Source organism: Canis lupus, chromosome 5 (assembly GCF_003254725.2).
Source record: "Canis lupus dingo isolate Sandy chromosome 5, ASM325472v2, whole genome shotgun sequence".
In the NCBI taxonomy this organism is placed as follows: domain Eukaryota; kingdom Metazoa; phylum Chordata; class Mammalia; order Carnivora; family Canidae; genus Canis; species Canis lupus.
This window is the reverse complement of record NC_064247.1, coordinates 10,858,481-10,882,093: the sequence shown is the minus strand read 5'-3', so window position 1 is coordinate 10,882,093 and position 23,613 is coordinate 10,858,481. Positions and strand designations below refer to the sequence as shown.

Sequence of the window (23,613 nt, the reverse complement as noted above, 5' to 3'; positions counted from 1 at the left end):
GCACTCCACAGGTTAGAGATGTTTAGGACCAGAGGGGGAAAAGCTGGCCTTGAAAGAAGGGAAAGGAGAGAGGGATGTTTTGGGGAGCTGCCCTGCGCCAGAAGAGTGTCAGTGTCAGGGCCAAGGAAGGTAGTACCCCGCTGGGAAAGAATGAAGGAAGGAAAGGGAGCTTTTATGTACTTAACTGGAAACAGCCTCCTCGCTTTCCTGGTCCTACGCTTTGCTTTTCATCCGCAGGTGTGAGCAAGCCTGCAACCTTTCCCTCAACTTGTGAAGTCATCAAGCACAGGTTCTTTGTTTATGGGACACAGACACCCCCTTCCCCAACTTGACGGAAAGAGAAGCAGGCTCACAGAAGAGACCTTTTCAAGGTCATATGTTGTCAGACCAAGGGTTGGCCAACTGTCTCTGTAAAGGGCCAGGTAGTAAATATTTTTGGCTTCACGACCCTTGCTGTTCTCTGTTGAAATGACTCCACTCTGCTTTGCACAGCAGAAGCAGCCACAGACACAATCTCTGATCGAACTCAGCACGTGGCTGAGTTCCCAATAAAACTTTATTTATGGACTCTTTGATATTTCCATTTCATATAATTTTCATATGTCACAGGATACTCTCGTTCCCCCCACCCGCAACCCTTTAAAAATGTAAAAACCATTCTTAGCTTGCGGGTCATATAAAAACGGATGTTGGGCTGGCTTTGGCCTCTCTGGGTCATGGTTCGCTGACCCTACATTAGACAGTCCTGATTGGAAAGTCCTGATGATCGCCTGAGACCTCCTTAGAAAGGTGTGAAGGAAGCAGGCAGCCCTCACTCTACACATGCACCCTCCGGTGCCTGGTTGTGGACAAGACGGGGCTGAATTCAGTTTTCCTAATGACCTCAGAACCTCACAGTATTGCTCTCAGCTCGTTTGATGAAACCTCAGCTTATCTGGGAGTCAGGCTGTAAGGGTCCAAGGAACAAATGTTTGTGGGCTAGGAGGCAGGGAAACCTTTGCTGAGGACTTGACGGCTCCAGATAAATCTCCAAGGGCTGTGCTTTTGCATCTGGCCTAGAGATAGTCCACTAAACATTCAGAATTGTGATCGAGCCTGAGTTGGGGTGAGAACTGGATGGATTCTTCATCATCTTCCCAAACTCGGGTTTGTGAGGTTAGGGGAAGGAGTGGGGGTGGGGTGCTCCTTAGAGGGATATGCATATGCACAGTACACATACGCGGGCTCTCCTTAGCCTATAGGCTGTAGCCAGAGGCTCCTAAGAGAAGTCACTAATTCTAGAATCTCCTGATTCGGAAGATGATTCCAAAAATAGGTGTTTGCATTCTGATTTCCCAAAGTACATGGGGTGGTGGTTCTGCTCTATTCTGAGCTCATCAGAGCACTTCCCTCACTTCTCTGTGGGATTACATTCCCGGGCTCCAGAGTTTAAGGGCGATTGGGATGAAGTGGAAATCACTCAGAGAAGAGTGAGCCCAGTGGCTTGTGGGGTCTAGAGCCATGTCCTGTGAGGGATGGTGGAGGGACTGGCAGGTCTGGAGGAGAAAGGGATGAGGAAGGAGCATGCAAGCCATGTGCAAACTGCATGTATAAGAATTAGGGGTGCCTGGGTGGCTCAGTTGGTTACATGATCTCAGGGTTGTAGGATCGAGCCCCACGTGGTGCCCTGCATTCAGCAGGGAGTCTGCTTGAGATTCTCTCTCTCTCTTCCCTCTGCCCCTCCTCGCCTCACACAGGCACTCTTTCTCAAAAATAAATATTTTTTTAAATTTTATTTTATGTATTAAAAAAAATTTTTTTAAAGAGGAATTAGCTTATTCTGTGTCTGCCAGAGGAGTAGAAATAGGACCTTTGGTAGGAAGCCACAAGAAACCATCGGGGCTTAAAATAAAGAGTTGTCCAAAGGTGAAACAAACTACATCATCAGTTAATGACTTTTCCGTCACTTGAGGTATAATCTAAACAGAGATTTGGTGGAGAGATTGTAGGAGAAATGATTTTTAACTTCTGAAAATAGATTGGAGGAATTGGAATGATGCCACCCAAAAAAAGGAGGAAGGTAGGAACTGAGGAATGGTTCCTACTAATGAACTGATCTCGGGGCCTGGAAAGCTGAACAGAGAAAGTGGTATGAAATGCATTATCATAACAGACTTTTGTTTTAGTCATTAGTAACTTCCTGATGATGGCAGAGGGCAACGAGAAGCATCACAAAGGGGAAGCCCAGACTTTTGTACCCTGGGTACATTTTCAAGTAGGGCAAAGCCTAGGTCTCAAGTGATTTCCCTGTATCTGCCTGCAGCCAGGCATATTGGCTGACCTCTTACCATCTTCATCATTCTAGAATTTCTGTTTTTTGAACGTAATGGTTGTTCTTCAGCCTGTTTCTGTTTGATCTCCAGCAGAAAAGTAAATCCGAACTGAACTTGAATCCATAGGGGTCTGGAAAGGATTTGCCACACTTGGCTTTAGGTGATAAGGCTAGGGAGGAGGGAGGAGTGCTCTAAACGCTGCTGCCTCACTCTCAGTCTGTACCCTATGTGCCCTTTGTCTACTTGATTGCTGAGAACTTTGTTCTGAACAACATGACAGCAGCCTTGGGTGCCTGATGTGGCACGTCCCACCTTGGCCTGACCAAGAGGGAAGGCTGGTGAGGCTGACTTAACCAGGACCCCAGACTGCCCAGGTCTTGAAGGTCTGCATCCTTCACCTAATTGAGATATTTGAGTCCCTCTGTCTCAGAGAAGTTGTCGCCAGTAGTTCACAGTGTATCCTTGAGATGCTTTTAGTCATCATCCTGTCACATCTTTGCGGGGATTAGGTGGCATCCACACTCATTCTTCTCGCATAATAAAAGCTGAAGCTCAGAGAGGAGTGGTTTGCCACCAGAAGGGGCTGAGTCAGCGCTGGCTGGCTCCTTTGGCAGGTAGTGAGGGGAGCGGTTTTGATTGAATCCAAGTTGCTCTTATCACATGGTGTTGGGTGGGAGAGACAGACATGTAAGGGTGTTAGCTCATTACATGTCTGTATCCCACCCGATTGTATGTTGCATAGAGGGAGAGCCTGAATCCTTAATGCGTAGAACATTACCTGGCATGGAGTGTGGTCTCCTCAGCTGTTTGTGGGATGGATGGATGGATGGATGGATGATGCTTGAGTTCCTTTCAGTTTTAGTAGCAACATTTCTCTTGCTGAGGATGGGGGAGGGGCCCCTGACAGGCAAAGTTAGAAGAAGCTGGAAGTTCTATTCAGTTGAACCCCTCCCTGCCTTGTTCCGGTGGTTTGTGGCCTCCCAGTGGATTGGAAATCTCTTTCAAGGAAGGGGCTTCTTGGGATAGTTTAGCACCTTTCTGCTTTTACAAGGTCCCGTTCTTCTGAGTGCTGAGGCTTCTGGAATACTTTGGGTGGGATTGACTTAGATTTGTCTGAGATTGATAGTGAGTCAAATTTAATAGTATTAAGTTCCTACCATGTGCCCATAATCATGCTTAATATTGTCTATTTAATCTTTGTATATCTACGTAGAACCATGACAGAGTCACTGCCCTGTGAGGCCCTTGGGGTGAATATGTTTCTCAAGGTTGGACGTGCACAGTAGGTGTTCAGTAAATGCTTGTTCACTGACATCAAGTCAACGTGGTTAGCTTCATTTCCAAAGACTGTGAAGCCCAAGGGCTCAAGGAAAGCTGGCTGGCTGGATCATGGTGACCAGGAATCATGGAGATCTAAGGACCCTTTAGAGGTGCTAAAAATCCCTTTAGAATTGTCCAGGCATGTTTGTGGCCACCTAGTGAGTGCTTTCTCATTGGAGATCTGAAGCAGAGGCAGGATGGCTGTTGGCAGGGCCTCTCAGAGAGAATTCCTGCATTTGGGTGGCAGGGGGGCAGGGACTGGATTATGTGACCACCATGGACCCTTCCAAATGACAGACTTAATGCAGATTAGTTCAGCCAGCCCTGCCCGCAAACCCAGCACGACTATCTCCCAGGGTAGGTGTTTGTCCTGTCGTGAATAATCTCAGGGAAAGGAAATTGTACCCCAGGAGTAAGTTCCGGTGATTAATCTCAGCATCTTGTGCTCCATCCTAAATGCTGTCTTCCCAGCCCAATGGAAGGAGGAACTCGCTGAAGGCGTGCATAGCAGCAACTGAAATTCTCACCCCCTGTCTGTGCCATGAGGAAAGCACAGAATTTAGAAACAGGATTCGGTTTCTTAACTGGGAATTCACTTCCTGCTTCTCTAACACTCTGTTCACTCGATGAGCAATTATAGGAAGACCTTTACTTTGGGGAGGTACTAATTAGTTTTGTTTGTTTGTATCCTTTTTAAGATTCCGCCCCTCACCCTAGGAAGGTAAGTTGTGATCATTCGGCAGACAAGGAACACAGACTCACAGCAAGATAAAGTCATTTTTCTCAAGAGCACAAAACAGCTCAGAATTTAAACTCAGACACATGTATACTGACGTTTCGGGAAAGTGGCCAGGCCAGCACAGAACCTGGGAATGATGTCATATTTCAGTTTGCATGGATCCAGAAGTCAGAAGAAGAACCAGTGGGCTGGTGTTACAAGAAAGGCAGATTTGGGGCAGGCCTAAGAAAGAAATGTCTAACAGAGTGGCCAAACAATGCATTGAATGACTTTAAAAAGAGCTCATTCCTTAAAAAAAAAAAAAAAAAAAAAAAGAGCTCATTCCTTTATTCATGCAGTGAGTCTGTGGTCCCAGGTGCCAGTCGTGGTGTTAAATGCCCTGGGGACCCACACAGTAGACAGCTGTCTCACCCCCCCCCCCACACACACAGTGTTCATTCTTGATTTTAAAAAAAAAAAAAAGGACAACTTCAGCTCTTCCTAAATGCCATTAGGGGGAAAGGCAGGCTATGATAGTAATTGGGGACAGGGGAGCCACTTTAGACCAAGTGAGTGGTCCTTGCCGACAGGCTGCTCTAGGCAGGTGACATTTGAACTTTAAAGGTTGAAAAGGAACCAGAATTCAAAACTCTTATAAAGAGTTCCAGGCAACAAAGACCAACAAGGACAGATTTCCTGGAATAGGGGTGGACTTGGTTTGTTCGAAGAGCAGAAGGGTCAGAGGAGGCCAGAAGACAGTGAAGGGGAGAGGGGCGTAAGATGAAGTTGAAGCAAACAGTTCTCTGAATTTGGATTCTAGGAGTAGTACTGCTGGCCATTAAGTACACCTCTTGGGGGATCTGAACCTCTTTTTCTAGAAGGTTAGGGCGAGGACACGGGATGAATTTGGTGCAGCCTGAGCCTTTGGGGTAAAGCGGTTCCCTGTATGACAGTTTCTATAGCATCATCAGCGTTCTCAGAGGTTATTATAATTCATTCCTCTTCACAATGTCCATAGAGATAACAGGGAGCTCTGGCTTCTCCTCGAGCACTGGCAGGACCCAAACAAACTTATTTTGTTTTTGTAGGAAGGGGGAAAAGTGGGTCAGGCTGTTTTGGCATTTCAGGCATGGAGTCCTGGTTCTATTGCAGGCCTTGGTCTCCATGGAAATGAAAAATAGTGTTTGTCATGCCTGTTCCTGGATTGAATTCCAAACTCTGGGCTGAACAGAAGCTGCAAGAAAGCCAGGGAGCGGGGGAGTAGGATGGATGGAGGCTCCAGCCATTGTGATGAGGGATCTCTTCTCTTTGGCTTGAGTAGGAAAGGCAAACAGCTTTTACCCAGTCTCCGGCGCTCTCTCCACCCAGCACCTCCCTGGACCGAGAACACCAGGAGAAGGGTAATTGAAGGTCTGCTTTTCTCTGCGTGGCCAAAGACTTTCCATGGACCTTGCCCTTACATTAACCGGTCAATTAATAAATTAATCAACAACTAAAGTCCCTGCTGGGCCTTTGCCTCCACGACAAATAATTCCTTCCAGGCTTACGTAGATTTCTAATGAAAATGTATCTAGGTATTAAATGTTTTGCAAATGTATTTGGATGGTCTCTGCCACCTTTCATTTCCCTTGTAAGCAATTTTTTTTTTTTAACTTTTCATAGTTACTTGAACAAGATGGGGAAGGAGGAATGGGTAAGTGGAGCTTGTTAGCCATAGGGAGTGACCTGAATTATCTATACAATATCTACAGAGGTCTGATGAGCGCAGAGAGAGGGCAAGATCTGGGCCGGGATGGACCCGAGGAATCAGTATGTGGATGATCAGTGGGGAGTTAGCGAGTGCAGAGAATTGAGCTCCCCTAAGGAGAACAGTGGTACGTTTCTCCTCCTTTCAAACTTCCTCATCCAATATCCTCAAAAGTAGGGTGAGGGGGAAGCCACAGAGACTTGCACTGTTGAGCCCTCTGTGCTTTGGCTTCAGATGTCCAGCTGCCTGTTAACCTCCTATGGACATTTGTGAATTTGCCAGCAGTCTGACCTGGCAACAGCCTAGTCCTACCTTCGTGGCTCCAGATTTCAGAAGGAACCTGTCCCTGAGCATCCTGTCCCTGAGCATCCAAGCTGCTAAAGGTCCAGCTTGGGAATCCCCAAGGGGATCCCAGCGAGTTACCCAAACGGAGGAGAGGGAACGACATGTTCATCTCTGTACAAATCTGGCTCTTGCAGTGGTGGAGGGAGGCCCCTCTGTGTCGGGCTCTACCCGCTGCCATGGTGAGAACTGTGTTAGGGGAAGAAAGGCCCTGTCCCGGGAGCCCTGCCTGTCCTTTGCTGAAATGCAGTGTGCCGTGACACCTGGGCCAGAGCATGGCGGGCTGGGGCCAGGCAGACACTCTGCCGTAGCCTAAACTGGGAAGAGAACCTCTCCACCATTAAAAACAAAACGAAAATAGCAATGATAAAAAAGCATCCATCTCCTAGTCGCTGCCTGGCCTTGTTCTTCAACCGGGTAATCACACTTTGCCACAAAAGGCACAGTTGGCTTTTCTTCCTTAAGCAAGGAATTGGACACAATGGCAGTGTGGTCACCAAGCTTAGATTCCAAGCCATTGGTCTGCAAAGGATGGGTTCCATGCACGGTCACCAGGAGCTCCCCTTAGGAGAAACAGTGGTACGTTTCTCCTCCTTTCAAACTTCCTCCTCATCTAATATCCTCAAAAGTGGGGTGTGGGGGAAGCCACTGAGACTTGCACTGTTGAGCCCTCTATGCTTTGGCTTTGGGATGTCCAGCTTCCTGTTAACCTCCTAATGGACATTCGTGTCATCTCTCTGGACCTGTGCTTCCCATCCATCAGTGAGAGGATTGGACAGGATGAGCCCTTCGACATCATTCCTTGGGGACCTGAGACTGGTTTTATCTTCATGGGTCGGGTAGGGGGTGGTGGTGGACCAAGATCAGGAGCTCCAGGACGTTATAACAAAGAGTGAAGCAGATCTGGGAAGTTTTGTTTTGTTTCCTCTAAATGACTTAGTATTTTGCTCCCTGAGGAGAAAGATGCAAGGGGAATTTGGGGCTCTGCTGGGATTTGTGATCCCTCCTCTACAAAGCTCCTGTTGGGTCTGCCCTTCCCACCTACCATTGCTGTGGTTTTATGAGGGGTACAGAGATGTGGTTAAGTGACAACAGGAGTACAGAGAGGAATTAGAAGACCGTCAGCTTCAGGGAGTCCCAGTAAACTGAATTAGTTTAGTAAACTAAACCAGTTTAGATGGACAGATGTAACAGAGGCATTTGCAGGCAGCCTGTAACTTCATGTAAATGTTAAGCAAATATACCTTTTGGGCTTTCTATCTCAGGCACTTGAGCATGTGCTATGGGAAAATTCAAAGTGGAGCCGGCTAATTCCCCTGGATATTTGCAGTGCTGATAGAAAGAGCTGCGGAGGATTACCGAGGAAAGCTCAGCATCGGCGTGCGGCTGGGAGGCACAGAGTTGGATAACAGAATAGTCTGCTGGGAATTGGGACCATTAGAGATCAGAGACTAGATGCTACTAAAGGCAGGGAGGGTGCTTGTCGTGGGCGTGGACGCTAATGATAACTGCCAGGCTCCCTCACACCAAGAGAGGGTGACACTGTCCCCCCGGGTGCTGAGTCACGGCCTTACCTTGAGAACGACATCTCTGTGCCCATTCCCCATTGGCTGTAGATTCTTCTCCATTGCTGGTTTCTATGACAGACTCAACTAATGTTCTGTTGCAGTGAGTTCACTGACCCAGTAGACTCTGAACGGCTGATTCACTCAAAAGCTGTCAGCAGGTTTCTTTCGTCTGGGGTAGATAATGTCATTTACCCCTTGATACTTAGGAGGTTCGGACTGGTGCGCAGGGTCGGGGCAGCGAGGGGGGTGGTTCCTCTCAAATTCTAGACTGCAAAGATCTACTCTGGACCATTCCCTGGAAGTTGTCATTTATTGAATGGGGTAGGACTGGGATTCTGTGCTTGAGGGAAGCACCCCAGGTAGGTGTGATTCCCACTATGGGAAGTAATGCTTGGGCATCTTTGAAGCCCGTCCATATAATCTTCTGAGGAGAGAGGGCAAGGATATTTATGCCACATTTTACGGAGAGGAACAAAAACCTCCTTAATAATAATGGTAGCTCTGTGATATTTATTGAGCACTTCTCATATATCAGGCACTGCACTAAATATTTTACTGACGTTATTTCATTTGACGTAACAGTCCTATGATAAAGGTATTGGTCTCTTTATTTGTCCAAGTAGACAAATGAGACCCAGAGGCCAGTGTCAAACAGCAAGCGGCAGAGCTGGGACTCAGACCTGAGCCTGCTGACGTGACTCCACAGACTGGCAGTTAATCCTGACATATGGCCCAAGCAGGCCCTCAGCAAAAAAAATATTTTGTTTGAAGCCAGCTTTCTAAATTTCTAATTAAATGCTCTATTAGTTTGGGGTGCCCTGGAATGGATCAAACAGTCAAAAAAAATTACTAGTACCTTGATGCTGCAACTATTTACAGCCAAACATTGGATCAGACAGGTCATTGTGGGGCTGGGCTTAGGGGGAAGATAAAGTGAGCATAAAATGTCCAGGTGTGGGGAGGGCGAGTGGGAATCTGATTGGGAATGAGCCAGGGCGGTGGAACTGGCTAGAGAAGTAGGAAAGGGGTGGCTGTAATCCCAGCAGGTGGAGGCTCAGGTGCAGAGTGACAGGCATGGATCTTGTCATCTCTGTGGCAGAAATGATTACGCTGAAGCCAAGCAAGTGAACTTGAATGAGGAACACCAGCTAACTCTTCAGTTCTGCTCAGGGTTCTGCAAAATGTATGGACGGCTGATCAGGGAGCTGGCTTGCTGACAAAGTTTGCTTGTGCCTGCAGCACCACGCCGGGCATGAGGATGAGGAAAAGAGAGCACAGGATGAGAGCTCTCGTCTCAAGTGAGGGTGGGAAATGCTACAGAGAACCCAAAGAGCCTTTGTCCTCTTTCCATATATGTCCATTTCTCAAGGAGGACTTCACCCAGACCTAAACATAGGAAGTAGGATTCAAGCGCAGTATGACATATTGTGGTTAGACTTAAGGAAGCGTTACCGGTTAGCAAGGTAACCGAGAGAGGAGTGAAAGGTCTTTGTTGGAGGTCTTAAAAATAGGAGAGATGGGAAACTGAGTGAGTGACCTCTGGGCCCTCCTGCTGTGAGTGAGTTAAAAGTGACTGGTGGCGTTGGGGGAGGGGGTGTCCCAGCCGACCCCTTATTGGGGAGAGTTGCAGGTACAGCAATCTTACATATATCAGCTTGAGCACATTATGCATCAGTAACACCTGGTTTCTTGTAATGCCCTGCATGTTCCATGATTTAGGCCTTCACGCCCTTGTTTATCCTGGCTTTTTGTTTGTTTTGTTTTGTCTGGGAACGTTCTCTTCCCTCCTACTACAATGCCCTTCACCTGGCTAACTCTGACACATTTAGATCCCAGCTCAAGCCTCAAGTGCCATATCCTCAAGGAAGCCTTTCTTGATTCCTCAAGTCTAAATTGACTCTGCCCCGTCTCACCACTCGTAGCTTATGTTAGAAGGAGAAGAGTGCGTGTCTGGCTCTTGCTGATTATAATGTCCCAGGGACCAGCATCCTTTCTTACTCGCCATCATGGACTTGAATGCCTAGCATGATGCCAGGTGCCCAGTGTTTACAGAGCAAAAGATCCAGGTATGAAGGCTTATCACTTTGGCTAGGCACTTAACATCCCTATTTCTTAGGTTTCTTCTATGTGAAGTGACAAGCTGGATGTATTCTAGATTCTGGAAGGGGGTCATCATCCAGTAGCTCCTCCAAGACCAGTCTTCCTTCCCTTTCTGTAGCAAACCTAAGGTCATCTTTAAGCTTTAAATTCCCAAGATTTTGAAATCTGATGTAACACTGTTGTTAATAATAGCGGCAGGATCGGATTAATGGCACACCTCAGAGTTTGCTCGAAAGACACAGTAGTAGTAGTAGTAGTGTAGGGTTATGAGATACATGGAGATTAGTTTTTTGCTCAGCAGGACATCCAAAATCTATAGTGTAACAAGGTACTTTTTATTTATTTTTATTTTTTTGAGAGAGAGCGTGCACACGTGTGAGTGGGCATGAGGAGGGGCGGAGAGAAGGAGAGAGAGAATCCCAAGCAGGCTCCATGCTCAGTGCAGAGCCTGACTCAGGGCTCCATCTCACGACCCTGAGGTCATGACCTGAGCTGAAACCAAGAGCTGGACACTTAACCAACTGAGCCACTCAGGCTCCCTGGATAATGAGATATCTTTTAAAAGAATATTAGATATGGAGCAAATCTGGTAGTGATTTTGCTGAGTTAGAACTACTGTTTCAATAGTTTCTTCTTATGTGGTGAAGGATCAGAGCATGGGGATTGGGTAGTGGTGGGAGGGTAGTTGGGTTTAGTCTTGAAGGATAAGTGCTTGCTTCGGCAGCGGCAGCACATATACTAAAATAGTACTGAAGGATAAATGTTGGGAGGGTGCGTGGAGGGGGAAATGGTATTTTCAGAATGAGAAACACTGAAAAATGTGGAAGGGAGAGAACATGGCACAGGGAACTGTAAGTAGTCTTGGGTGGCAGGGGGTCCACTGGGAGGAGTAGCCAAGGATGGAGCTTGGAGTAAGATCATCGAGGACTTCTATGCCATAGTTAGAGATCAAATTTTATTCTAAGGGGATAGAATACCACAGAGGGCTTTACCCAGGGGAGGGGATGGCCAAAATGGCAAAATCACTTTTTAGAAGGTTTGTTTTGACAGCAAAAATAGAGAATGGATTGAAAACTAGAGTCAGCAAGAAGCTGATTCTTTTTCTTTCCATCCACCCAGCCACCCCATCCATCCTTCTATCTGTTCACCCGGCAAACAAGTCCTACCAAATACTGCTTCTAAGAACAGGCTGTGTCATCAGATAGACTTGCATTTCATATCCAGTCTTGCCACTTACTGTCTGTGTGACTCTGGGTGAATTACTGAATCTGTCTGTAATTCAGTTTTATCACCTGAAAAATAAGAAGAATAATATCCATGAATACTTCATAGATTGGCTGGGGAATTAAATAAGACAGTGCGTCATGAATACTCGACACCATGTGAGGAACTCATAAACATTCATAAACTTTTTTTTTTTTTAAGATTTTATTTATCTGTTTGACAGAGAGATGGAGAAGTGAACACAAGCAGGGGGAGTGGCTGGCAGAGCCAGAAGGAGAAGCAGGCTCCCTGCAGAGCAAGGAGCCCCATGTGGGCTCCATCCCGGACCCCGGGATCATGACCTGAACTGAAGGCAGAGCTTAACCTCCTGAGCCATCCAGGCGCCCCAACATTCATAAATTTTTAGCTGTTTTTGTTAACAGGTTGAAGGCATAGATTTGGGAACTCACATGGTCCTGGGGACTTTGAAATCCACGAGGATTGTTATACTTTCTCTAGGATGATACTCAATTCGGCGGACATCTACGGAGCACATACTCAGATACAAGGCATCACGCTGGGCAGTGTGGGAGGTGCAGAGGTGGGCACCTCCAAGAGTGTGTCTACCAAGTAGAACATGTAAACGCTCTAGTCCTTTTGGTGGTGGAGATTTTGAAGAGCTTTTTGGAGAAGGTGGGGTCTGAGATGGATCTTAAAGGATGAACAGGACTCTAGTAGGTAGATCTGGGGTGGGAGGCCTGGTAGGGGGAAGACCCTTCACATATAAGTAGTGGTAGGTATAGAAGTCTGGAGGCAGGAGGAGAGTGTGTATTAAGAAAATCAGGAGGGCAGCCCGGGTGGCTCAGCGGTTTAGCGCCTCTTTCGGCCCAGGGCGTGATCCTGGAGACCTGGGATCAAGTCCCACATCGGGCTTCCTGCATGGAGCCTGCTTCTCCCTCTGCCTGTGTCTCTGCCCCTCCCTCTCCCTCTCTCTCTCTCTCTCTCTCTCTCTCTCTTTCTCTCTCATGAATGAATAAAAATCTTAAAAAAAAAATCAGGAGAAGATACGTGGGATGAAAATACACAAGAACTCTCAAAGATGGTATAAGGAGAGATAAAGTATTGGCAGACAGGTAAGTGTCAATTATTTTCCAACGACAACTTTGAATTCCATTCTGAGGATTCAGGACTTTAATGTGAATGCTAGTGGGGGGCAGAGAGATGGTATCAGGCTTGTATTTAGAAAGATTGACAGAGGTATGAATGAGTACAGGAGAGGAAATGGAGATTAGAGAGATCGCTTAGAAGACTTATTTTTGGAAGAGTCTCAGCAAGAGGCCCTGGGGGGAGCGGAAGGAAGGATGGGTCAGAGAGCTTTCAGCAAATAGAATTGATGGGGATCTAGTGCCTCCCTTTTTATGGAGTGAGATGCAGCCTGAGAGACTGGGAGTGGTAATGCCATGGAGAAGGGGCAGCAGGGGAAGGACGCTCAGCACGAGGGGATGGCAAGCGTGGTGTTCAGCCCAAGGAGCTTGTGAGGCGTGTGTTTGGAGGGAACGTCCATTTGGCAGCGGATTGTTGGGCTGAAGCGAGCAAGTGTGATTCATCAGAGCAGAAGCAGGTAGGGGAGGGAGTCTTCTGCTGCAAGGCCAAGTGGGAGTCCTCTGAAGCAGGAGACAGTTTGGACAATGAAAGGCTCACCGTTGGGGAAGGACCAAACTTCAGGCGGAGTTAGCAACAGAGAAGCCAGTGTCCAAGGCCGGGAGAGGAATAGAGGAAGGAGGTATGTGGCACCAGGGAGGAAAGGAGAGATCTTCGGGAACAGCACAGATGATCTGTAGCCTTAAAAGCACAGAGACTAAAGTGACAAATGACCATGTAAGTTTATTGACTGATGTTTTGACTGAGGTATGGAAAGCCGAAATGTAGGTACCCTTGGGTGCCTTAAAAGTCAGGTCAGCTGATAGGGGGCCACTAGTCGGTGAGGGAATGTCAAGGACATTTTGATCATTGAGTGTGAGACTCCCATGGTGTTGAGTAGTTGGAGTGAGTTTCCTCCGGTTAGAGTCTTGGCCCACCCCTGCCTGAACTCCTCCTCAACAGCCTGTTATCAGGGGGGATTGGGAGTTTGGAAGATAAAGGGATCTCGATCTCTTCCATTCCTGCACCTGGATTCACTGTGTAGCAAGCTGTCCCTTGACATTTATTTAAGAGAAAGATCCAGAGCCAAGCTGTGGTCTCGTGCTAGGTGTCATCCATTCCCTGGTATGTCTGAGTAAACTGAGGTTAGGGGCAGAGTACCTGGCTGTTCTTTTAGCAGAAGAATCCAAGAAGACAGTTTAATCCTTGGAGCACTTGGCCATGGGTTGAAATTGGCCCGAGAGAGAGGCAGCTACCCCAGAAGGGTGAGCACCCGAGTCTGCGCCCCCCCCCCCCATTAGACCTTCTAGAGGCTTCCCCTGGAGCTGCGTCCCACCATCTTCTTGCCATCATTCTAAGGCTCTGCTTTTCCAACCCAAGAAAAGGAACATAATTCCCTCTCTCCAGGGTTTGCAGTAGTGAAAGAGTTTGGGGGGGGGGTGGTCAGAGGATAAAGATGGTGGAGATGGAGTGCAAACTTGAAGAGCTTCTTTTTGCAAATCCCAAGTATTTTTAGTAAAGTGAGTTCTAAAACTGAAGTCTGTTTTTGGGTGAAGCAAAACACTGGACTTTACCCTATGTGTCTCCATATATCTTCTGGTCACATTTGTCTTCCTTTTCTCTGGCCTTCTATGTTTCACTTTCCTTCCAAAGTTAGAGCACTGCCCTTACCTCCGCCACTGCTGCCCCTCCTTCCCACACTCGCTGGTTTGGGCTCTGGCCTGCCTTCCTTCTCTGCTGAGGATCCCTGAGTGGAAGGGCCTGCTGAAAGGTGCATGGTTTTCATTGCAAATGGGTCCCCTGGGACATCTGAGGTCACAGCTGGATCTTCATGCAAATGACAGTGTTCCCCACCCTGCACAGCACTCACTTAGGGAAGGCTGGGATGAAGGGGCCCTCACAGCCTCAGATCTGGGCTGTCCCCGAAGCCTGGCCCTGCTCTCTGACCGCTGAGTGGGTAAGAGGGACCCTCAACGTCTCACTGCGCCCTCCCCGCCCCCTTGACCTTTGAGTTTCTCGGCTTTTCAATCTCATCCTTGCCTTCCATCCCATTCCTCCCGTCTCTTTCCCATTTAACCACGTTCTTTTCTATGTCTTTTCTTCCTCCATCCTCTCAGAGCAAAGCAAACACTTGTTAGGACTTAACTGCGTTCAGTTTTCCTCCCCACTCCATCTTTTGTCATCTTTCTTGTTCCATCAGGAGCACAGCTAAATATCCAGCAGGAAATACTTACACAGCTTATAAGCCTTGGCGTAAGTGGCTTGGTACCGTGGGGTGTCTAGGATACCTGTTGGAAATGAAATTGCTTGCAGGGGACTCTGGAATGCAAGAACTTCTACTGTGTTCATCTTCGCCCTGGGCAGGGAAAGAGGGGAGCAGTGTGGCTTCCAGGGAAATACTCTGGGGTGTGTGAATTGCCAGTCAGAAGACCCAGGTTTTGTTTTAATCCCTCTGCAATCAGAGGACCCTTTAACTTCTCTTTGCCATGTGTAGGGCTTCATTTTAAAAATTAGGGTTGTGGCACTTGTCATTACTACCTCAGTGGAGGAGTGTTTTAAGAACCCAGTGAAATAATATGCATGTGACTGCTTTGAAAAGTAGGAAAAGTAGGATTAGGAACGTCTGGGGAGCTCAGTCAGTTGAGCTGCCTCCAGCTCAGATGGTGATCTCAGGGTCCTGGGATCGAGCCCTAGAGCCCCACACTGGGCTTCCTGCTCAGTGAGGGATGTGCTTCTCCCTCTCCCTCTGCCCCTCCCCTACTCGTACTTTCTCTCTCTCTCTCTCAAATAGATAAAAATCTTTTTTAAAAAAAGAAAAAGAGGTAAGATTATACTTAACCATCTTTATGGGCACATCTCTGCAAAACAAGATGTTGAAACTGGATCTGCAGGGTTCGTAGGAGAGGAGCTCATGGCTATTAGATGATCTCTGGTGGATCTTTGAGCTCTTAAATTCTGTTTTCCCTAGACAGTTCTTGGCATATAATAGGGGGCTCTGACAGTATTTGGCTGGATGGACAGACAGATGGTTGGATGGATGGATGACCATCTAAATGTCTAAAGGCCCTACTTGCCCCTTCTGGGCCCATCTCCATTTCTCATTGGCACCCCCACCCCCGGCCAGCAGCAGTATTGCGGTGCTGTGAGTTCCTAGATGGGGCCCTGTCTCCCTGGTTCCTCCCCAGGCCCTAACCTAACCCTGGCTCCCTGAGCTGGCTCCCCAGGACCCGGACCGGGCTCTGGCCTTCAGTCACTGAGTGCCTGTCTTTCCTCCTCCTCCCTCCCCACCCCATTCCCTCTCTCCATCTGCCCCTGCAGCACTGCCAGTAACTCCAACCGCAGCACGCCGGCCTGCTCCCCGATCCTCCGGAAACGGTCTCGCTCGCCAACCCCGCAGAGCCCCGACGGAGACACCATGGTGGAGAAGGGCTCAGATCACTCCTCGGACAAGTCCCCGTCCACGCCGGAGCAGGGTGTGCAGCGCAGCTGCTCCTCGCAGTCCGGCCGGAGCGGCGGCAAGAACTCCAAGGTGAGTGGGACCCTGCCGGGGGATGCTCTGCAGGGAAGCCAGCGTTGGGGGGGCCTTCCTCGGGGGCCCTGGTGTCAGCCGGGCCGGGCGGGACAGGCAGGGGAGACCCTAGTCAAGTTTGGTCTTCTCGGCTGAGCCCTCAGAGTGCCCCCCTCCCCAGGGGGAACTCGTTCCATGATCCCGAATGACCTCTCTTTGGGCTGGGGAGCCCTCTGTAGGTTGGGGTTTGGAGAGAGGGTGCTCGGGGACCAGGAGGGGTCATCTGCTTAGCCCTGCCTCCTTTTTCAATTGTGGGGTAGAAAGGAACATTAATTATTTGGGACACTACAGAGCTGGGAAAAGAGTCCTCTAGAAGAGTGGGGTCTTTAACCTCCACGCTGGCTATCACTCTGCCTCACCTTTGGTAATAATGCCACTCGGTACTCATTCGTCCGGGAGGACAGTGACCGGGCCCCTGCATCCCTCCCTGTGGTGTCAGGGGCTGCTGCCTGAGAACCTGGGCCTTTGCCTAAGGATAGACATACCCTAAGCCCCAAGTGGCGGGGTGGGGTCTGGGCTACTGATGGGTCCCCAGAGATTTTTCTCAGCCTCCTCCTCAGTCCTTTGGGAAGCAGGAGATGTCTTTGCCTAAGATGCTCCTTCAAAAAAGCTTCTCTTTGCTGCTTGGACTCAGAGGCCCTGGGGAGAGGGAGGGGGGTCCCTGGGAGACTCGGGAGCTGGCTTCCCACCTGATTTGTCTTTTGATCTCTTGTTCTTCCTCTTCTTCCCCACCGTCTCCCAAATACCTCCTTTGTATGCATGGTCTTAGTCTCACAAGCGCCTGTCAAAAGTAAGCCATCTTTTCTCTCTGTCTTTGGTCTCCCCTCCGGTGTCCAATTGTCTGTAGTGCTCTGCACCCCTCCCTCTGCCCCCACCCACTCTGGCCCCTGTCTTGCTTGGTCCCTTCCCCAGAAGGGCCGGCCCCACTGCCCCCTGGCAGGCTGGCTTGAAGTTACTGAGGGACCGTCCCGTTGCACCTGTTGCACCCAGAGTCGGAGAACAGACCCGTCCGCCCCCTCCCCTGTCTCTGCCTGCTACCCAAACACTGCCTCGGGCTGGGCACCTGTTCCCTCCTTACATGGAGCCATCTAGAAGCAGAGTCCTCCCAGGGCTTAGTTTCACCGCCTCGGGGAAGGGAGGCCCCAACTAGCTGGGCTCCGGGCCCTGATACCCCCTTGTACCTGCTTTAGTGGCGGAGTCCCGATTCCCCGGACGAGGTGACTGGAGGTCTCAGGTTTCCCTCGGGGACCTCCCCGGCGCAGCAGAGTGACCCCGGAAGCCCTACCTGGCACCCTCCTTCCGTTTGCCTGCCCACTGACGGCCGCGCAGCCCCAGCACCCCTTACCGCTTCCACCCACTGCCCAGCGCTGGGCTTGTGGTGTCCTTAGGATCCCGAGTGGCCATCAGAGCAGAACTATTCTCCCAGAAGGACACGGTGCTAGATCTGGAGGTCGGTGGACGTTGACAGTCCCCGCAGAAGCGCCACCAGGTCAGAAGGCAGAGCCAGCATCTGCCCGGCCCCCCCAGGATTTCAGAGGTCCGAGCAGAACTTGGAAGGGAGTACAGCGTGAGCAATAAATAGGTATTTTAGAACGGCAGGCTCAGGAAATAATCCCCACGAAGAAAGGAGGTGGGATGTCGCCCGGAGAAGAAACAGCAGAGGAATGACTTAATAATAGTCTTGAGCCTCTCGAAGTGTTTTGGGGAGGAGGAAGGCGAACAGCTGTTGTCTTTCCTGAGGGAAGAACAAGAGACTCCAGGGCTCATCCTAGAGTCTGTGACCCTCAGGCTAAAAGCTGGTGGGGGAAGAGGAGCTCCGCCTGGAGTGCTCGAGGAGGGGGACTCCCTGGGGTCAGCAGCCCACCCCGGCCCCTCACGCCCCTGGCTGCGAAGAGGACTCACGTTGCCAGGCTCAGGCATTGGGTTGTGCCATTTCTCTGGTTCGCCCACGGACTTTGCACACTTTCCACCCTCAGGTGAAGCTGCAAGCTTCCTATCCTCTTACCCGATACCTAGCAGGGCACCCAGTGGGCCCCACAGAACTTACTGATGGCCACCAGTCACCACCCACGGGGTGTCTCTTTTTAATCAGGTGCTGGGTGGAGGTGAGCACTCAGTCCTGAGAATTTTTAAAAATCTGCTAAAACGGTAGGTCTTCTTTGGGAAACAAGCATACAGACCAGGTTCCCGCCACCCCCTCATCCCCAGGCAGCCTCCAGTCTAGGAAGGGAGAGAAGACCCGTGTGAGATTGTCCAGAAGCCACACTGACCTGTAGCAGCGCACGTGTAACTGCGGATATTACACGTCAGAGGCCGGAGGACTCCTTTCTGGGTCGGGGTGGCAGGGGCACGTGTCCGAGCCACTGAGCCAGGCTGGAGCCCTGAGAGGCAGAATGAGGTGTACTGTAGGGACCAAGAACTGAGCGTGAATTCCAAACTAGTCTTTGCCCCCCGCCCCTTTCATAAGGAGCTAAAGGGGAGGTGCCTGGGGACAGGAGCTCTGGGTTGTTTGGGGGGTTTCCCCCTTTTGAAAAGAATTTTTTAAAGATTTTTATTTATTCATTCATGAGAGACACAGAGAGGCAGGCTCCATGCAGGGAGCCCGATGTGGGACTCGATCCCAGGACTCCAGGATCATGCCCTGGGCGGAAGGCAGGTGCTCAACCGCTGAGCCACCTAAGCATCCCTTTTTTCCCCTTTAAAGAGCTCAGGGGAGGCAGACACATAGCCTTGGAGTTTCCTAGTTTGGATAGCTGCCCCCCCCACACACACCCCATTCCCTCGCCCATCAGGACTCTTGCCCCTGACACCACCATCCTCTAAATGCCACTGAAAAAAGGACTGGACTGACTTGTGGGCAAAGGGACGCCCTACCAGCCCAGGGGGAGGCAATGACGCAGCTGAGGTCCGTCTGGGAAATGCGTGCAGGGAGACACACAGGCTTCAGAAAAGAAATGTGAGGACCAGTATGGGAATTAAGTCGTACGCAGGTCAGGGCCTGGAGCAGAAAGTGAGGGGGAGATGCCCTGTCCCTCCGCTGGACCAAACGTACCCATCCGTGGCAAGGGATCTGGTGGCCAGAGCTGCAGTGGCCTCCTCGCCAGGCCACCTCCCTCCTGTCCACACCGCACCGAGGAGGGGAGCTCCTGTGATTTCCAAGCAAGCTGGAGAGGGCTTCCACTTCTCCCTGGAGGGGGGTGGCTTGCAGTGGGTCAGCCTTCCCTTCCCAGGGCCTCCCTTTCCTCCTGCTAATCTGCAGGGGTGGGGCGAGGCGGTCAGTAGGGCCCCTCTCCAGAGAATCCGTAACTCGACCACTGAGGCAGACCTTTCCTGGGTGCAGCCCTGCCCGGAGCAGTGAGCTAGAAGATGCCAGGGCCTCTCTCCTCCTCCCTGGACCCCTGCAGTCTGTGCCACCGCCCAGCTTCCACCCTGTAGTGCCGGCGGGAGGCCGCGAGGGGGAGCCAGCGGCCTTTACTGCTGGGGAGCCCTGCTCCAGGCCAGCCAGGCCGGCCCCCCCTGGGTGTGCTGTGTCACCCCCGCCCTATGGCTTTGCTGCTCCTTTCCCCTTGACGCTTACCATGTCTTTCAATCCTAATTTCTATGATTTTCTTTCCAGTATGACAGACTTAACCTGATCAAAGTAAGAAGTCTCTCTTATTTCCTCCAAGTAGAGCTCCTCTCTTCTCCTCCTCGGGTCCCCTAGGCCCCCCCACCGTCTTCCCGACTCCAGGAGCCTCTGCACTGGGGAGATGTTTTTAGGGAACGTGGGGTCTGTCTCCAGGGGCCTTGCATTCCTTTAGTGCTTGTACTTGAGATCCCTTCTAGAATAGAAGGCAATAGAAATGTGCTCCGCTCAGCTCCCCGTCCTTAGCAGCTGTCTTGGAGTATTCTTTCCTGACTCCCCCTGCCCCAGCCATTTAGCCAAATCCATTCATAACCTGTCCGAGAGCCTTTACCACCCCCACCCCCCCACCTCCTTACTCTGTTTTTCCCATGCTTCTGGCCCTCTTGGCCAAGGAGGGGCGTTCTCGTGAACCCGCAGGGGCAGACAGCCCAAGTCATGCCACTGGACACCTTTGTTCTCGCTGCCCGGGGTCTGTAGGCCCCTCTGGCTTCCCTGCCCGCCCCCTGAGCTCGGGGCTCAGCCCTGGAAGAGCAAAGCCACTGGGATGAAATTTGCCTCCAGGAGGCTGGTCAGAGTTCAAGCTCTCATGCCCACCATGGGTATTCCCAGGAGCTACTGTGGATTGAGGAGGGGGGTGCCTTTCCCCCAGGGGTACCCTCGGTGGTGGCAGATAAGAAGCTGCCTGGAGACGGCTGGTGAGGGTAGAGGCTCCCGCTGAGGGAGAAGTCGGGAAGTCTTTGCTCTTGATGGTTCAGTACTTGGGAACACAAATCCCCCCTCTACCCCCACCTTTATGAAAAAGCAAATATTGCACACAGAGGCATCACGCAGAGATGCACGCAGGTTCCCCTGGTGGAGGCTCTTTGTCACTCTGAAGCCCTTTGTTCTGAACAGATGGAGGAGGGACACCTCCTTGTGGCAGTACAGGGAGAAAGAAAATCTACCTTTCCTGTTTACCTTAGGCAGGGGCGTGTAGGAGTAATCATAAAGGATCTGGGGTCCCCCACACCCAGCCCAGGTTATTTCCTGTCGCCCCCTGTCCTCCTAGGGTCCTGCGTGAGGGCCAGGACAATGGGGTAAGGAACTAGAGGGCAGGTGACAGTTTTCTCAGCTGGGAAGCAGGTGTCTGAAAGGCCTGGCTTGGATTTGATGAGATGCCGGGAACTGTGGGGCCGTTGAGGCTGGTAGCACCTAGAGGGTGCCTCTCCGATGTCGGGAGACGTGATGCAGTGAATGTCTACGCAGACCCATGCCCTGGGATCTGAGGGACAGGCCCAGGGGTGAAGACCTGCCGAGGCACAGATCAGGTCAGACGCAGCCGCTGCCCCAGCCACTCTCCTCCAGATCCGGGGAGCCTCAGCCACATGTTGGCAGGCTGATTTCCAGATCCAGGTCCAGGATTCCCATGTGACGGTAGCTCCCCCAACAGTGACATCGTTGGTTTTAAGTATTCATAGTTGGCTTCTCTTACCTGCCAAGACTTCTGGATTAGAGGAGAAAGTCAGGCTGTGGTTTGTATAGGGGGCTTCCAGATGGGCCATCGCGACAGCCTTTCTTGGGAAATGACTATGGAGAGCATCTAGAGAGTTCTGGTGGAATGGGAGAGCTGGCTCCTGTCCCCGCCCGTCCTCCCTCCCCCCACCAGGCCTGCCCTTTCCTTCCCTTATGGGTCAGGGTCTGTTAGACCCTGTGTCTGGGGTGTGAAGGTCGCCAGTGGCACCCAGAATCCACCTCTCTGTGTATAGGCACAGTTTCCCCTCTGTAGTGATTCTTTGCTGCGGTGATACCCTTGGCAAGCTTTTTATAACCGGAAATGCCTCCCATCCCCAATCTAAAATTGTTGGATCAGCACCTTAAGAGATGAGACCCAGGCAAGCGTGTGCGTGTGCGTGCGTGCTCCTATCTGCCTGTCTCTCTCTCTTTCAAGTGGGGTGTGCATAAAGGACACCCGGCCATAGATTGGAGGTAGACAAAGCACAGTTCCAGCCGTCCTTCTCAGTTGCCATGAAAACGAGTCCCCTTTGCCCAGGGCCCGGGATGGAGAACACCTGAATTTGGAGCTGGCACGAGTCTGGACTTTGTTGCTGAGTTACAGCACCGCGAAGCGAGGAGGCACCGTTGGCAATTAATTCTGTGCTTCGGCCTTCCTCCTGGGGCACAACCCCCAGGACTCTCCTGCCTTGTCACCTCGACGGTCAGCCAGTTGTTGAACAAAGGAGAACCTCTGTCCTCTGCTCCCTGAGAATGTAGTTGGAGGAGGTTTCCGGGCGGTCCCTATTCCTCCTGCACCCGAAGGGTCCCCTCTTGCCTTCTACAGAGGGGTTGACTTGGAGCGGAAGGCTGGGTTGGTCTCGATCTGCACTTTGCTTCTGGTCAGGGCCCCTTGGGGGACCGGGTCTTGGATGCCTGCAGCGCATCCCTTACCCCCATCAGAGAACCTCATGATGGGGCTCCGACTCCCCTCCAGCTGAGCTCTGGCTGGTGCTGCCGCTGCCTGCCGCCCCGACCTTGGTGAGGCTTCCAGCATGGACTGCTCCCCGGGCCTCCTTTCTGGAGCTGTCTTGAGAAAGGAGGACCCCTCTCAAGCAGCCACATGGGAAGCATTCAGCTGCATTTGGATTCCTCCTCCCTGCCCTCCCTCTGCTGTCTGTGTATCCTTCCCTTGAGCCAGGCACACCCTGGCCAGTCCCGCCATCTCTTCCCTGACTAATTGTACCTTTCTCTCATTTTGTCCTTTCAGAAAAGCCAGAGTTGGTATAACGTAAGTATCCCCGTTTCTCTTCTTGTCGGGTGCATGGGCAGCGGGTGGGGGATGGAAGTGGGTGGGGTAGGGGGTGGAGAGAGGTCTGGGGTGCGGTGTGGCTGCCCCGTGGGCCTGAGCAAGTTGCCGGGCCCCTGAGTGGCCTCCTTCCTCCAAAACCTGACCCACTGGTTATCCTGTGCAGCAGGATTCAGGGGGACCAAGGAGGGACGGCCCCCATTCTCCTCCCCTAGACTCCTGGACAGGGTTCCTCCAGCCTCAATGGAGGGGACCCGCTGGGGGAGGCGTCCAAAAAGCAGGGAGAGTTCTGGGACCGGGACGGCCCTGGGCCTGAACTTAGGACCAAACTTTTCTTCCCTTAACCGAGACATTTTAGGGGAAATGCAGCCAGAAGACTTTTCCCCGTTAGTATAGGGGTTGTTCCACATAGTGGAATTTGTCTTCTGCTCCAAGGCAGGAATTTGTCTTCTGCTCCACCGCCCCAGGGGCGCGTTCCTTCTAGAAGGCATCTGCTGTTCATGGGTCCATAGTGAAGGGGTAGCCCGGGATCATCCGTGGTGGTGGCTCAGCCAGCTGCTCTGCACCCAGGAGCTGTACTATGGCGTATGCAGCCCCGTCTGGGACCTCAACCCCCGTCTCGCAGACTGGGCTGCAGTATTTTGAACTTTTCCCCTGGAGAGCAGCTGACTGAAGTGTCGGCCAGCCCCCGCCACTTGTACTCTGCCCTCTGGGACTGCACAGCGGAGGGCCTGGCCTCGGGGCCTCCTCTTTGCTGCTCCAAGCCTGCTGTTGCCCACACTGGCGTCTGCGTGACCATGCAGGTACCACCTCTGCACCTCCCCTAGGGCCAGGCTGTCCTTCGGCAGGTCCCATGGGCATGTGGAGCGTGTGGGAAAAGGCTCTGGGTGATGGAGCTGTGGACACCTGGGGGAGGGGGCGCTGGGGTCAGTGTAGGGACTGGAGTCAGAGTTCCTGGTGTCTGTGTGCGGGGTGAGGTAGGGCCTCCGTGATGCCCCAGAGCAAGCACACGTCAGCCAGCCCCGTGGCTCCGACCTCTTGCTGCGCGTTGGGCCTGCCTGGCCCTGGGCAGCTCTGCCCACCTGGCCTGGTGCACACGAGGCAGAGGTTGCAGGGCCGAGGTGGCCTGAGTCGAGGAGAAGCCACAAGACACCCCCTCATTCCCCAGGCCTCCCCCTGGGGCCCACTGTG

General features: G+C 51.4%; 1 protein-coding gene and 1 long non-coding RNA gene across 16 annotated transcripts in view; one reads left to right on the top strand and one right to left on the bottom strand.

Annotated features, from left to right (window-relative positions):
• GRAMD1B (GRAM domain containing 1B) overlaps positions 1 to 23,613 on the top strand; it is a 236,148-nt gene that overhangs the window by 174,433 nt on the left and 38,102 nt on the right. For 9 of the 15 annotated variants that reach the window (XM_049109832.1, XM_049109837.1, XM_025465167.3 and 6 more), the window contains 2 exons: positions 15,769 to 15,979; positions 22,384 to 22,404. In XM_049109832.1, coding sequence (XP_048965789.1) covers positions 15,769 to 15,979; positions 22,384 to 22,404 — 232 coding nt within the window. Of the gene's footprint in view, positions 1 to 3,312; positions 3,438 to 5,562; positions 5,761 to 9,905; positions 10,074 to 15,768; positions 15,980 to 16,787; positions 16,881 to 22,383; positions 22,405 to 23,613 lie in introns of those variants that run through there. The other 6 variants (XM_049109838.1, XM_049109843.1, XM_049109840.1 and 3 more) reach the window with 6 other exon arrangements.
• On the bottom strand, positions 11,044 to 22,426 carry LOC125755077 (uncharacterized). Its single transcript, XR_007410612.1, has 2 exons — positions 14,685 to 22,426; positions 11,044 to 11,399 (listed from the first exon to the last, which is right to left on the bottom strand). It is a non-coding gene; the product is annotated as an uncharacterized LOC125755077 (long non-coding RNA).